This window comes from Excalfactoria chinensis, chromosome 4, assembly GCF_039878825.1.
Source record: "Excalfactoria chinensis isolate bCotChi1 chromosome 4, bCotChi1.hap2, whole genome shotgun sequence".
Classification (NCBI taxonomy): Eukaryota; Metazoa; Chordata; class Aves; order Galliformes; family Phasianidae; genus Excalfactoria; species Excalfactoria chinensis.
The window spans coordinates 232,081-244,197 of record NC_092828.1 but is presented as its reverse complement, the minus strand read 5'-3'; the positions used below and the strand labels follow the sequence as shown (position 1 = coordinate 244,197).

At 68.0% G+C, this 12,117-nt stretch overlaps 2 protein-coding genes across 2 annotated transcripts in view; one reads left to right on the top strand and one right to left on the bottom strand.

Annotated features, from left to right (window-relative positions):
* Nucleotides 1-456: 456 nt before the first annotated feature.
* DQX1 (DEAQ-box RNA dependent ATPase 1) lies at nucleotides 457-6,899 on the bottom strand. The gene is made up of 12 exons (XM_072336763.1): nucleotides 6,825-6,899; nucleotides 6,125-6,416; nucleotides 4,149-4,342; nucleotides 3,570-3,945; nucleotides 3,044-3,283; nucleotides 2,726-2,825; nucleotides 2,464-2,622; nucleotides 2,132-2,323; nucleotides 1,908-2,033; nucleotides 1,514-1,704; nucleotides 1,240-1,430; nucleotides 457-1,012 (listed from the first exon to the last, which is right to left on the bottom strand). Exons 2-12 carry the CDS (start codon nucleotides 6,404-6,406, stop codon nucleotides 832-834), a joined length of 2,232 nt encoding a protein of 743 aa, XP_072192864.1. The 5' UTR covers nucleotides 6,407-6,416; nucleotides 6,825-6,899; the 3' UTR covers nucleotides 457-831.
* An 84-nt stretch (nucleotides 6,900-6,983) lies between these two features.
* The window catches only part of LOC140252278 (dedicator of cytokinesis protein 2-like), a 52,614-nt gene continuing 47,480 nt past the window's right edge, over nucleotides 6,984-12,117 (top strand). The window contains exons 1-10 of the mRNA XM_072336762.1: nucleotides 6,984-7,854; nucleotides 9,076-9,159; nucleotides 9,259-9,299; nucleotides 9,462-9,517; nucleotides 9,619-9,715; nucleotides 9,792-9,940; nucleotides 10,198-10,333; nucleotides 10,440-10,594; nucleotides 10,711-10,792; nucleotides 11,819-11,954. Of these exons, the coding sequence (XP_072192863.1) occupies nucleotides 7,812-7,854; nucleotides 9,076-9,159; nucleotides 9,259-9,299; nucleotides 9,462-9,517; nucleotides 9,619-9,715; nucleotides 9,792-9,940; nucleotides 10,198-10,333; nucleotides 10,440-10,594; nucleotides 10,711-10,792; nucleotides 11,819-11,954 (979 nt within the window). The 5' untranslated portion in view covers nucleotides 6,984-7,811. The remainder of the gene's footprint in view (nucleotides 7,855-9,075; nucleotides 9,160-9,258; nucleotides 9,300-9,461; nucleotides 9,518-9,618; nucleotides 9,716-9,791; nucleotides 9,941-10,197; nucleotides 10,334-10,439; nucleotides 10,595-10,710; nucleotides 10,793-11,818; nucleotides 11,955-12,117) is intronic.

Here is a 12,117-nt window from a genome sequence, read left to right as displayed (position 1 = left end):
TGGGGCAGGGAGGGAGTCCTCGAGGACAGGGAAGGGCTGCAGCAGCTGCCCCCAGAGCATCGCCCCATCCCTCCTGAGGGGGAGCAGGGAGCTGGAATAGGGAGCTGGCTGCCCGCCTCCCCCACCCACCGCAGCTTCCCCTCCGCTTCTGTGGAAAGCAGCAGAAGTGCAGAGGGGAACATCTGATGCAAATACCAGGGCTGCCCGTCGCCGTGACCGGGACAGCAGCGCGGTACCCAGAATTGGAGGCGTGAGGTGAGCAAGAGCACCATGATCCTGCTTCCAACTGCAGGGCAGGGTCAGTGCTGGGCTCACAGAACAGCCCTTGGGGGCATGTGGGAGCTGGTGGGGAGCCCCAGCCAGCAGGGTGCCAGGGAGGGGTAACGGAGCCCACCCCATCCCGAGCCCTTTGCAGTGCAAACACTACACGAGGCCAGCAGCAAAGGTCACAAAACTTTATACAGGAAAAATTCACAAGAGGCCCCATCGCTTCCGAGGAGCTGCCCCGTGCTGGGCAGTGAGACGGGCAGGGCCTGCGACCTCAGCCCTGGGGCCCACGGCCCCATCCAGCCTGGCCTTGAGCTCCCCCCCCCAGGGATGGGACATCCGCAGCCACTCCAGGCAGCCCGTTCCAGCACTTCACCCCCCTCTCAGGGAGAAGCTCGTGGCTTCGGCCCCGGGGAAAGCACCAGGGGCCGGTTCCTGCAGCCGGTGGCAGGGCAGCCCCCGGGCAGGGGTCGGCCCTCACAGCAGCACGGTGTCCCCGGGGCAGCCCGTCATCCCGGCCGAACCCGGGCCGCCCCGCGGTGGGGGGGCTCCGGTGGCTCCCTCTCACTGCAGCACGCAGACGTCCCGGTCCTCATCCTCCCCGCCGGCTGCCTCCTCCAGCGGCTCGGCCGCCTCCGGGACGTCCTCTGCCGGCACCACCTTCTCCCGCAGCTCCATGAGCAGATCGCGGCTCTCGCTGGGCGGCAGGTTGCTCAGGTAGTACTGCGGTGCCAGCTCCACCAGCCTGCGGGGACAGAGGGACCGGGGATCAGGGAGGGGGGCCGGGCCCGGGGGTGGGAGCTGCAGGGCAACACCGGGAGCACAACATTGGAGCCCCTCATGAGTGGGGATGGCCCCCATCTGCCCCCCCAGGCCAGGAGTCCCAGGCCGGGCACCGTCCCGGGGCTCTGCTGCAGTGTTGGAGCTGGGCATGGGCGCAGCCCGGACCCTCCCCAGCCCTCAGGTCCTCACATCTGGGGCTGGATCTCCGACACCACGCGGAGGCAGTTGTCCTGCGAGATGGTGAACTCGTGGTAGAGGACCCAGGGGGGCAGGCGCTGGGGGGGCTGTCGCAGCAGGTAGCAGCAGGCGGAGGGCAGGTGGGCCACGTGCTTGTGCGTCAGCATCACGTAGTTGCCGGAGCCGTCGATGTCCCGGGCTACCTGGGGAGCGAGGGAGGCGGATGGTGCTGCCCGGCCCTGCCCCCCACCCCCTGCAGCCAGGCCCCTGTCAGCCCCCAGCCCACCTTGAGGAAGTAGCCCGAGATGAGCGCCCGCTGGATGTTGAGCATGTTGGTGTCGGTGCCGAAGGCGGGTGGTGAGACGGGGAGCTCGATGCGCTGCATCACCTCCAGCAGCTCTGCCCGCACGATGCCCGCCAGGCGCAGCGCCTCGCTGCTCAGCGCGTGCTTGCGGCACCAGCCCTCATCCATGTGGTCTGCGGGAGAGAGGGGTCAGCAGTGCGGGACGGGGACTGCGTGAGAACCCTGTGCTGGGGCTGGGACCCCTCAGAGCCAGGCCGAGGCCCCTGGGTGCTGTGCAGAGCACGCAGCCAAAGCTTGCTCCAGGAAGAAGCAAAGGAGCTGTGGGATGTGCGTGGGGGTTCTGCCTGCCCCAGTCATACCCCAGCCCGGCACTCACGCTGCTGGAAGGCATTGAAGATGTTGATGAGGGTGAAGTGGTCTCCATGCGGGTGGAGCAGGGCCCGCCGGCGTGCGGTCACAGCCTCCTCAAGGCGTGTGGAAGGAGTCACAAAGCAGGGGGGAGCTGGGGACACACACAGGAGAGGTCGCCACGTGCAGCCACCGTGAGGCTGGATCCTGGGGGCTGCGTCGTGCCCCGGCCAGCAGCAGGGCAGCACCCACCTGTGAGCATGGCAGCCAGGCTGACCATCTCCTCCACGCAGTCAAACTCGCAGGAGGCGATGAGCGCTTTGGCCAGCTGAGGGTCCAGGGGGAACTCCGACATGATGATCCCCACCTCCGACAGGTTCCCGTCGTCATCCAGGGCAGCCAGGTAGTCCAGGTCCTCCAGCGCCTGCATCAGTGACTCGGGGGCTGGGGCAGGACATCAGACAGCTGACAGGCAGCCCTGCCGCTGCCCTGCTTCTGCAGACACTTCCCACCCCTTCCCAGAGGGAGCGTGGACCACAGCTGGCCCCAGCTCTCCCCCCCATCGCACTCTGCCTCAGCCCCACCTGGCCTGTCGAGGAAGTCACACTGGCCCATGTCAGCAATGTCCAGGCGCTTCAGCAGCAGCACGAGGCGGCTGAGGCTGGTCTCACTGACGTGGGGCGCGGGGCTGGGAGGCAAGCGCTGCTCAAAGGAGGCCTCCGAGTACAGGCGCAGGCAGGTGCCTGTGGGAGGGGGGCTGTGAGCAGGGGAAGGGCAGCACATCATCCTGCTGGAGAGACGTGCCACCACCCCCTGCTTCCCGTGTGCCCTGGGGAAAGGACTCACCTTGGGGGCTACCAGCCGCTCGCTGCATGCGTGACTCTGCCTGGCTCCTGCTGATGGGCCGCAGCACCTGGGACTCCGCACGGATCCGGGGGTTGTAGACCTGCAGGGTGAGCCCATGGGAAGGGATCTACAGGTGAGTCCCTGCCTACTACAAAGCTCCCCATCCCCAGCGGTGCAGCACAAGGTCTGGGCTGCGTCCCCAGGCAGGCGATGGGATGAGCAGACGATCTTGAACCCAGACCCTCTTCCCATGCTCTCAGCTCACCTCAGGGCAGAGCCAAGCTCCCCATCCCCATCCCCATCCCCATCCCCACTCACACTGCGCAGCTCCAGCCCCGTGTCGATGACGAAGCCCACAGATCCCAGAGAGAAGGACGAGTCCCCGAGCCAGTGGGTGACGACCACCCGCCGTTCCCGGCTGCCTTCCTCCGGTGCCTCGTACACCTTCTGTGCCGCACGGCCCACACCGGGGTGCAGGGGCAGCACCAGCAGCGGGCCCAGCCCAGGGTTCAATGCCACAGCTTCGGTCTGGATGGCCCTGCAGCACTCAGTGATCTCCTGCAGGAAGGACAAGGCCAGGAGTGGAGTCACAGCAGTGCCCAGAGGATCTCCACAGCCCCAAACAGGGCGATGCCCACCTGGCTGCCCTGCGGGAAGACCTTGGGCCGTACTAAGCCCACAGCTGAGCTGCCCCAACCCAGGAGACATCCCAAGCTCCCACCTCAGTCAGGGCTTCCCTAGGAACTACAGACAGGGAACCCCTCCGGCCCCTCCTGCCCCGAGCCCCGTGCTGGTGGCACAGTGATGCCCCAAATGCCCAAACCATGGGGTGCTGCAGTCCCACCTGCTCACTGGCCAGGAAGAGGAGGATGTGGCCGGGTTCCTGCCGCCGGTGGATGTCCAGCACAGCCTGACAGGCTGCTGCGACACGGCCGTGGGCTGGGACATCCCTGTAGAGCAGCTGTGGGGACGGCCCCGGTCCGGGCACCCGCACCACAGGGGGATCCCCGCAGAAGGCGCGCAGTCGCTCCTCCATGGCCGGCGAGGTCACCACCACCACCTTCAGCTCCGGGCGCTGGTGCAGGACGTCCTTCAGCAGCCCCAGCAGCACATCTGTGGGCACCGTGCGCTCCTGCGCCTCGTCCAGCACCACCACCCCGTACTGCCGCAGCAGCGGGTCCGACGTCATCTCGCGCAGCAGCATCTCGTCCGAGCAGTACCTGCACGGCCCGGGCCCATCAGGGGGTGGCTGTGCCTGCAGACATCCCCAGGGGAGCGCGTCTCTCCCCCCCAGCGCTCGCCCTGCCCGGCTCCCTTAACGAGGCCAAGGGGGATTAAACGATTACGCCGCGGCCAGGGAGCTGAGTGGGATTAGAACGGCACCGCCAGCGCCGTGCAGCAGGGGGGCCCCCCATCCCCACACCTCAGGATGGTCTCCGTGGTGCAGCAGTCCTCGTGGGGGACGCAGTAGCCAACCTCGTGGCCCAGGTTCAGGTCCATCTCATCGGCCACGCGCAGCGACAGGCTGAGGGCGGCCAGGCTGTGTGGCTGGGTGCAGGCCACCAGGCCATGTTCAAACTGCATGGACAGGGCGTACTCGGCGCACCACTGCGGGACCTGCGAGGGACGGCACTGGTTGGTGCCTTGGGAGCTCCACACCCACCCCGAGCAGCACCTGCTGTGCCCTCTGCACTGCAGCCCCGGTGCCCGCAGGACCTCCTGCACCAGAGCAATGCAGGGGCACCCAGAACCTTGCACAGGTGCTCCTTCCCTGATAATGCTGCACCTGAATCCTTTGCAACGAGCTCCACAGCCTCATCATCCTCTGCCCAGAGCTTTCTGCCTGATCCTTGCATTAAAGACATGGGACATCCACCCTCCCCATCTCTATCTCATCACTTCTTACTCCCTCCCAAGTCTTGGCTGCTCACTTCCTCCCTAGCAGGGAAACTCCTCCTCCTCTCATCACTCCCCATTGCCCATTTCCACGTGTTTCCAGTCCTGCTATGCTCAGTTTGGGACTGGAGAGTACGTGTCCCAGTCCACTTAGATGGGACTCCTCCAATCCAGCCCTTTACTCCCTTCCTATAGCCAGACACACCTGACATTTAACAGCTTGCAACACATGGGGCTCCTCGCCCACACCTTGCATGGCACAGTACCTGCAGGCAGGTGCCCCCAAGTGGCAGGGAAAGCCAGAGACCCACACACAGCTCTGTGCGGACCACAGCCTCCAGCCCTGTGCCTGACTGTGACCACCTGCAGCCCGACAGAGGCCCCTTGGATCACTGCTGTGCACAACTCAATGCCCCCTCCTCATAAGGATCAGCACAGACAGCCACGGACACAGCAAAGGGATGCAGCCTGAGCATCAGCTCTTCCCCCTCTGGTCAGAACACCGACCTGCAGGGTGCTGCCACACCAAGGCGTGGGATCAGATGCTCTGTGTCCATCAGGTTGTGCCTCCCTGTGCTGCAGGTGTGATTCCAGGACCCGCACGGTGCCTGCACCCGGGGGCAGCCCAGCCCCAGGGCTACCAAGCACTAAATGGGGCTCCTCGCCAGGCTGTGCCCCACACTGAACCTCAGCTGAGCGCTGCAGCACGGCTGCACCCAGCGGCTTGGAGCCCTGCAGCCAACACCCTGATAAACCCAGCGACCAGCAGCTGCTGAGCTTTGATCCAAACAGCAACTGGCTCTGCGGAGGCCCACGGTTACCCTGCAGCTTCCAGGCGATGCCTTCGCAGGTCAAAGTCTGCATGACGACATCCTCAGTGTCGTGTCAAAGGAGTGCAGATGGGACACGCTGTCCCTGCTCCACAGGGAGGCCCGATCCTTCACCATGTGCCAGCTATTGCCCAGTCCGACTGTCCCTGGCCATCACACTGAGCCCAAGGAGAGTCCCACCCCTCTCCCTGCAGCGCAGTGCTCCCAACACTCACATGGCAGTGCCTCCCCAGCTCATAGAGGTGCTGCCTGAAGCCAACACTCCTGCCCCAGCGCATCCAGCACCGCGCTCAGTGCTGTGGGCCCACTGTGGCGGGGCTGGCAATGCCACCCACGGGACCACCTGCTGCACCACGGCCTGAAAAGAGCCCAGGGCTGTGGGGTGTTCGTGCAGCAACAGGGTCAGTGCGAGGGACTGTGGGAAGGCTGCTGCCCCAGCACGAGACATGGCCTCTCCTGACAGCGGCATCACAGCTGCTCCAAGTAGGAGGGTCGGTGCTGCAGAGGGAGCACCACAGCACAACCCTGCCTGTGCCCAGCACAGCACAGCCCTGAGCCCAGCCCAGCACAGCCCTGAGCACAGCACAGCACAGCCCTGAGCCCAGAACAGACCTGTGCCCACCCCAGCACAGCCCTGAGCCCACCCCAGCACAGCCCCGGCCCTCCCACTCACCTGAGTGCTCTTGCCTGTGCCGGGGGGGCCGGACACCAGCACGATGCCGCTGCTGCCCTGCAGGTGCTCCATGAAGCCGTACTTGGTGTTCCACACAGGCAGCTCTCGGCGCTGCCGCAGCAGCTCGTAGTAACGCGATGAGAAGGGCAGCCCATCGTACGGGTTCACCTCCAGGTCCCCGTCGCAGCCCAGGGCCGGCTCCTCATCCTCCTCCTCGTCCTCCAGCACCGAACCGGTGCCGTTCTGCCGGGGCGGGGAGCCCGAGGCCCCACCGGAGGCCATTGCGCTTCCACTGCAAGGGGCAGGAGGGAGCTGCCACGGGGACACCGTGACGCCTGAGGGCGGGGGGGACCGCGGGGACAGCGTGCGGCTGAGCCAGCCTCGGGGTACGGGACGAACCGGGACGGGACGAACCGAGACGGGAGGGACCGGGACGGGTAGGAGGGACCGGGACGGGCACGGGCACGGCCTGGGCACGGGGCGGACGGAGCCGGGCTGCGGCCGAGGGGCCGGGACACACGGGGAGGGGGACTGAGGAGCTCAGGCCGGGCTGAGCAACCGGAGCGCAGTGCACGAATGAGGCCGGGGGTCAACGGACCGCACCGGACGAGGGACGCGGGCACCGGGTCGGCCCTAAGCTAAGGGGGCACCGCGGGTCCGTTCCGGTTCCGGTTCCGGTTCCGGCCCGGCCGCCGCTCACCTGCGCGCGCCGCCGCCACCTCGGCCCTGCCTGGAGCGGGCGTCAGGTGACCGCGGCGTCGTCACGTGGCCTCCGGCAGCCGCCAATCAGCGCCGCCCCCGCCGCCCGGCGGCGCGCGGCCCGTTGCTAGGGGCGGCGTCTGCGTGGCAACGGGCGGGCCCGGGCCGTGCGGCCTGTACGGAGCGCGGCGAGAGGCGGCGTGTCCCGGCCGGGCCCGTCCCGGTTCGGCACCGTCCCGGTTCGGTATCCCGATCCGGCGCTCATCCCGGGACGCTCAGCCCGCAGCTCCCGGCGCGGGGCCGCTCGGGGCCGCCAGGTGGGGCTGCGGTGCCGTGCAGCGGCCCGTCCCGGCTCCGAGCGGCGGCTGCGGGAACAGCTGGGCCCGACGGCGCGCTCGTTTGTAGCGGTTTCCCGCGAGCCGCTGGTTTGATTGTCACGTATTGCCATGAATGTATCAGTGTTACCGTTGTCGTGACGCTCAGCCGGGCTGTACGGACGGGTCCGGTGTTTCCTGACGAATCTGCGGATGCGTTTTGTCCGGTGCGGGCGGTTCCCGGGCCGCGCCGTGCCGAGCCCGGAGCTTCGCGGCCGCCCCGGGGTGTCGGTCCGGAGGGCAGCGCTGTGCCGGGGGCGGCGGGTGGTTGGGCCGCATTGCAGACAGCCCCGCCGTGTTCGCCGTCCCGGCTCCGGCCTGCGGTCCCGCTCCGGGTATCGCTGCGTTGGGCAGCTCCGTCACACCCGTGGGCACAGCCGGCAGCCCCGCGGCTCCGTCCCGGTGTGGGCGCCGTGCTCGGTTCCGCCGTGCTCGGTTCCGCCGTGCTCGGTACCGCCGTGCTCGGAGTCGCACCGGGTGTCACAGCGCCCATCCGGCTGTTGAGGAAGCGGAGGTTTGCACGGGCCGGTGGCTGCACGTGACCGGGGCAGCGAGGCAGGAGGAACTGCCGGCGCCCCGCGCAGCTCCTCGGGTCCCCCCGCCGCGCCCCGGCCATGGCGCCGTGGCCGCCCACCAAGGAGGAGAAATACGGCGTGGGTGAGTGCGGCCTCGTGGCTGCGCGGGGAGCCGGGGCTGTGTTGAGCGGTGCTGGGGTGGGACGGCGGCGATGCTCAGCGGTGTGAGGTGGGAACCGGGTCCCCGCGGTGCTGCCGCTGGTTTCGGAGGGTCGGGGGCTGCGGGGCTGGTGGTGGGACGGGCCGGGGGTCGTGGAGCCGGGGGCTGAACAGCGGGCGATGTGCTGAGTCTGCGCCTTTCCAAGGCTCGGTGCGGGATCCGTCCTCCCCTCTGTGCTGGGATTTGGGCTCAGCCTTGATGTTGAAACACGCTCATCATTGTTAGCAACCAGTACCATGATCTGCCTATGGGGAGCTGCCTGTGCGGCCCAGAGCCAGCCCTGCCATCTGTCCACGGTCCCGCTCTGGGCTCTGCTCCCGGTCCCTGCTCCCGGTCCCTGCAGCAGCCCTGGCAGAGCCCTGGCAGCCTCACTCCCCGCCCTGGCCCCACTCAGGCTCTTTGCAGCGCCGTGAGGAACTTCTCGTTGCACCACTCCTGCCCTCCCTGCTCTGTGCCTCTTCCCCTTTCTGGAGGGGCCATTTCCCCTGCCCTGTGCTGCGGGGGGGCTGACAGGGACCCCTGGGGCTGCCCTTTGGGAGGACGGTCTGGCAGCGGGGCTGAGCTGGACTGGGGCCGGGGGCTGTGCAGGGTCCTCGTGCAGAGAGCAGGAGGGATCCGTGGGGAGCCGCAAGGAGCCGGCACTGCCATGGGGCTCCACCTGGGGGTCCCGGTTGAGCCATGCAAGATCTGCAGAGCACTGCGGTGGGTTGCGGGCTGGAGGGCTGCGTTAATGGGGAGAAGTGCTGGTAATGGGGTGCGGTGTGAACAGGGTCCCAGCAGGGAGCTCCTGCTGCAGGGAGCTGTGTGTGCAGGCACGTCTGCAGGGCCGGTCCCCTGCGCAGGGTGCAGCAGCTCCTGCGGTCAGGGCTGCCCCCGCCCGGAGCCACCGCGGAGCCGTCCCTGAGCAGAAATAGCAGCAGAGCAGCACGGCCCCGTGCAGCAGGAAGCGCCCCGCGCTGCTGCTCACCATGTGCAGGGCTGGGACTCTGTGCTGCGTCCCCCAGAGCTCAGGGCTGAGCGATGCCTGCGGAGGCGGCTCTGCCCCGTGTCGGGGCTGAGTGAGAGGGACAGGCTGCAGGGCTTCTGCTGGGGGGGGCAAGAAGAGGAGCCCCTGCTCACGGTTCCCGACCCCTCTCTCTGCAGCCGTGTGGAACTTCCCCAGTGCCAACGAGCATCACCTCCCGCTGGAGATTGGGGAGACGGTGCACATCCTGCAGGCATCCGAGGGTAAAAGGGCTCCCAGCTGGGCTGGGGCTGAGCTGCTCTCGGTTGGGGGTTGTCTGGCCCCCAGCCCGGCTCGTGGTGAGCCCCTCCCTTCCCTTGCAGGCTGGTACCGCGGGTACTCGCTCCGGAACAGGGCTGCCCGGGTAGGTGAGGGGCACACGGGAGGGCTCACCCTGCTGTGGGGGTGCCAACAGGGATCACACCAGCAGTGGGGACACCGAGGGGATGGGGACCCCTGTGGGGTGCTCAGTCCTCGGGAAGCCCCCAGCCCGTGCCTATGGGTACCAATGCTTGCTGCTCCCCAGGGCATCTTCCCGGCCTCACTGATCCACCTGAAGGGAGCAGTGGTGGAGCGCAGGGGGTAGGTATGGGGTAGGTGTGGGATACAAATGGGGTACGTATGGGGCACGGGGGCAGCCCCATGCTGGCAGCAGGTGCCACAGGGCTCTGTGCCCTCCCCAGGGCAGAGGAGAGCGTGGTGCCCGCCGAGATGCCCATGGTGCAGGAGATCACCACCACGCTGCGGGAGTGGGCCGCCATCTGGAAGCAGCTCTATGTGGTGAGGGAAGGTGGGGGTGGGGGGCACGGGAACGCGGCGGGGCTGGGGGTGACCCTGCACACGGTGCTGCCCACAGACAGGGCAGAAGGAGCGGTACTGCAAGGTGAAGCAGATGATGTACGAGCTGATGGAGCAGCGCTCGCAGCTGCTCTCGGGTACGCTGCCCAAGGACGAGCTTCTGCAGCTCAAGAAGGAGGTGACCAGCAAGATCGACTATGGCAACAAGTGAGAGGGGAATGGGGCAGTCCAATGCTGTGCAACCCACCTTGCCAAGAGCTATTGCTGATGGGCCCGGGTTAGGGCAGAACACGTCCCCGGTGCTGCTGCTGTCCCCACCCCGCTGCTCCGCTGCTGGCCGTGACCTCCAGGACCGCCCTGCCCTGTGCCGCGCTCTCAGCCCCCTGCCTGCAGGTCCTGCTGGGACACGCAGCCCCACATACAGCCCAGCCGGGCTCTGGGTCCCACCTCACCCCCATCTGCAGGATCCTGGCGCTGGACCTGGTGGTGCGGGACGAGGATGAGAACATCCTGGACCCCGACAGGACCAGCATCATCAGCCTGTTCCAGGCGCACAGGAGGGCTGCGCAGACCATCACGCAGCGCATCCAGGAGGAGACGGTGAGGGTGGCACCGACCCCGAGGTGCCGAGTGCCCGCGGGCTGCACGCAGCCGCGCCCCGCAGCCCTGTGCTGCGCGTGGGGCTGAGCAGCCTCGTGCCCTGCAGAGCTCGCAGCAGAGCCAGCCGGGCTGCAGCGCGCGCCTGGCGGCTTCGCCCTCCCACAGCCTCTACCTCTGCGTGCGCAACTTCGTCTGCAACATCGGCGAGGAGGCGCAGCTCTTCATGGCGCTGTACGACCCCGGCGAGCAGCGCATGATCAGGTGCGGTGCTCCCCCTGCGCTGCGGGGCCGGGCTCCCGTCCCTCTGCGCCCCCTGCAGCCGTGTCCGTGCGGGGCGCCCCGCCCCCCTGCGGGCTGCTCACGCCGCCCCCTCGCAGCGAGAGCTACGTGATCCACTGGGCCAGTACGGGCGTCCCGCGGGACATCGAGATGCTCAACAACCTCCGGGCCGTCTTCACGGTGAGCGCCGGCCCTCGCCCGCCCGCTCTGGGTCTGTGCCTGGCGGATGGCACGCGTCCTCCCCGCCTTGCTGCGTGCCGGCACCCCGCTCGATGCAGCGTTTGGGATGCAGCGGGGCACTGTGCGCGCAGGGATCCCCAAGCCTGTCACAGTCCACATCCTCCCCCAGTGCATCCCACTCCCGGTTCTGCCCCTCTGGACTCTCTATCCCGGCTGTCCCGTCCCTCTGTGCCCCGCTCCGTGCCCTCCCCTGGCCCCGTGCCCCCCCCGCCCCGCAGCCAGGCTCGTCCCGGTTTCGGCTGCCTGCAGGGAGCCGCGCGAGGAGCAGCTCCTGCTGACTGCGCAGCTTTCTGCTGCTCGAGCGAAGCTGCGCTGACCCTCAGGACGGCCCGAGCCATCGATATGCAGATGAGCCGGGAAATCAATGTAAATGAGCGGCATCAGCACTTCCAGCCTCGCGGTCCAACTCCCCCAGCGCTCACTCCCCTCCGATCCCTGCCTGCGGCTGACACCGCGTCCCCGTTCCGCAGCCCCACAGGGGCTGTGCCCACGGGACCCGGTCTGACCGGGGTGCGTGGAGCTGGGCTGGATGGCTGCTCCCCGGGCCCAGCACCGCGTCAGATTCGTCCACCTCGAGGTGCTGCGCTGCGCTGCGCTGTGCTGTGCTGTACTGTGCTGCTCTGTGCTGTGCTGTGCTGTGCTGTGCTGCTCTGTGCTGTGCTGTGCTGTGCTGCTCTGTGCTGTGCTGTGCTGCTCTGTGCTGCTCTGTGCTGTCCGCGCCACGGGTGCTCCCTGGGGCCGTCGTGTCTGTCAGCCCGCGTTGTGCACGGAGTCTCCGGGCTCCATGCAGCAACTTTGCGCCCTCTGTAGGGCGCAGCAGCGATCCGTGGCCCCCAAAGCAGAGCCGTGCAGCAGCTCTGCTCCCCATTCACTGCACCCCCAGTTATCCTCCCAGGCAGCCGCAGCTCTCCGTGTTCTGGCAGCAGAGCGTCCTCGCTCAGTGCTCACACCCCGCTGTGCCCCCAGGACCTGGGCAGCAAGGACCTGAAGCGGGAGAGGCTTTTCCTGGTGTGTCAGATCATCCGGGTGGGCCGCATGGACCTGCGTGAGACCCTCAGCCGGAAGCTCAGCACCGGGCTGCGGCGGCCCTTCGGCATCTCGGGTGAGGGGGGGCTCGGGGTGAACCCCAGCATCACACCGACCCCATGGCAGCTCCCATACCCGGACCTCCCACCCTCACTGCTCTGCCCTGCTCCCCCTGTGCTTGCTGTTCCCCATCACTGCACCGGGCTGGGACGCACAGGTGGTGTCTGCAGAGCCCCCCA

Excerpts from the sequence above, each read along its gene's own strand:
- DQX1 (XM_072336763.1), bottom strand. The coding sequence starts at position 6,406 with ATGGCCTCCGGTGGGGCCTCGGGCTCCCCGCCCCGGCAGAACGGCACC. Across the intron at positions 2,324-2,463 it reads TGACTTCCTCGACAGGCCAG|CCCCCGAGTCACTGATGCAG; the intron begins GTGGGGCTGAGG and ends GTCCTGCCCCAG. Across the intron at positions 1,013-1,239 it reads TCGGAGATCCAGCCCCAGAT|GCTGGTGGAGCTGGCACCGC; the intron begins GTGAGGACCTGA and ends CTGTCCCCGCAG.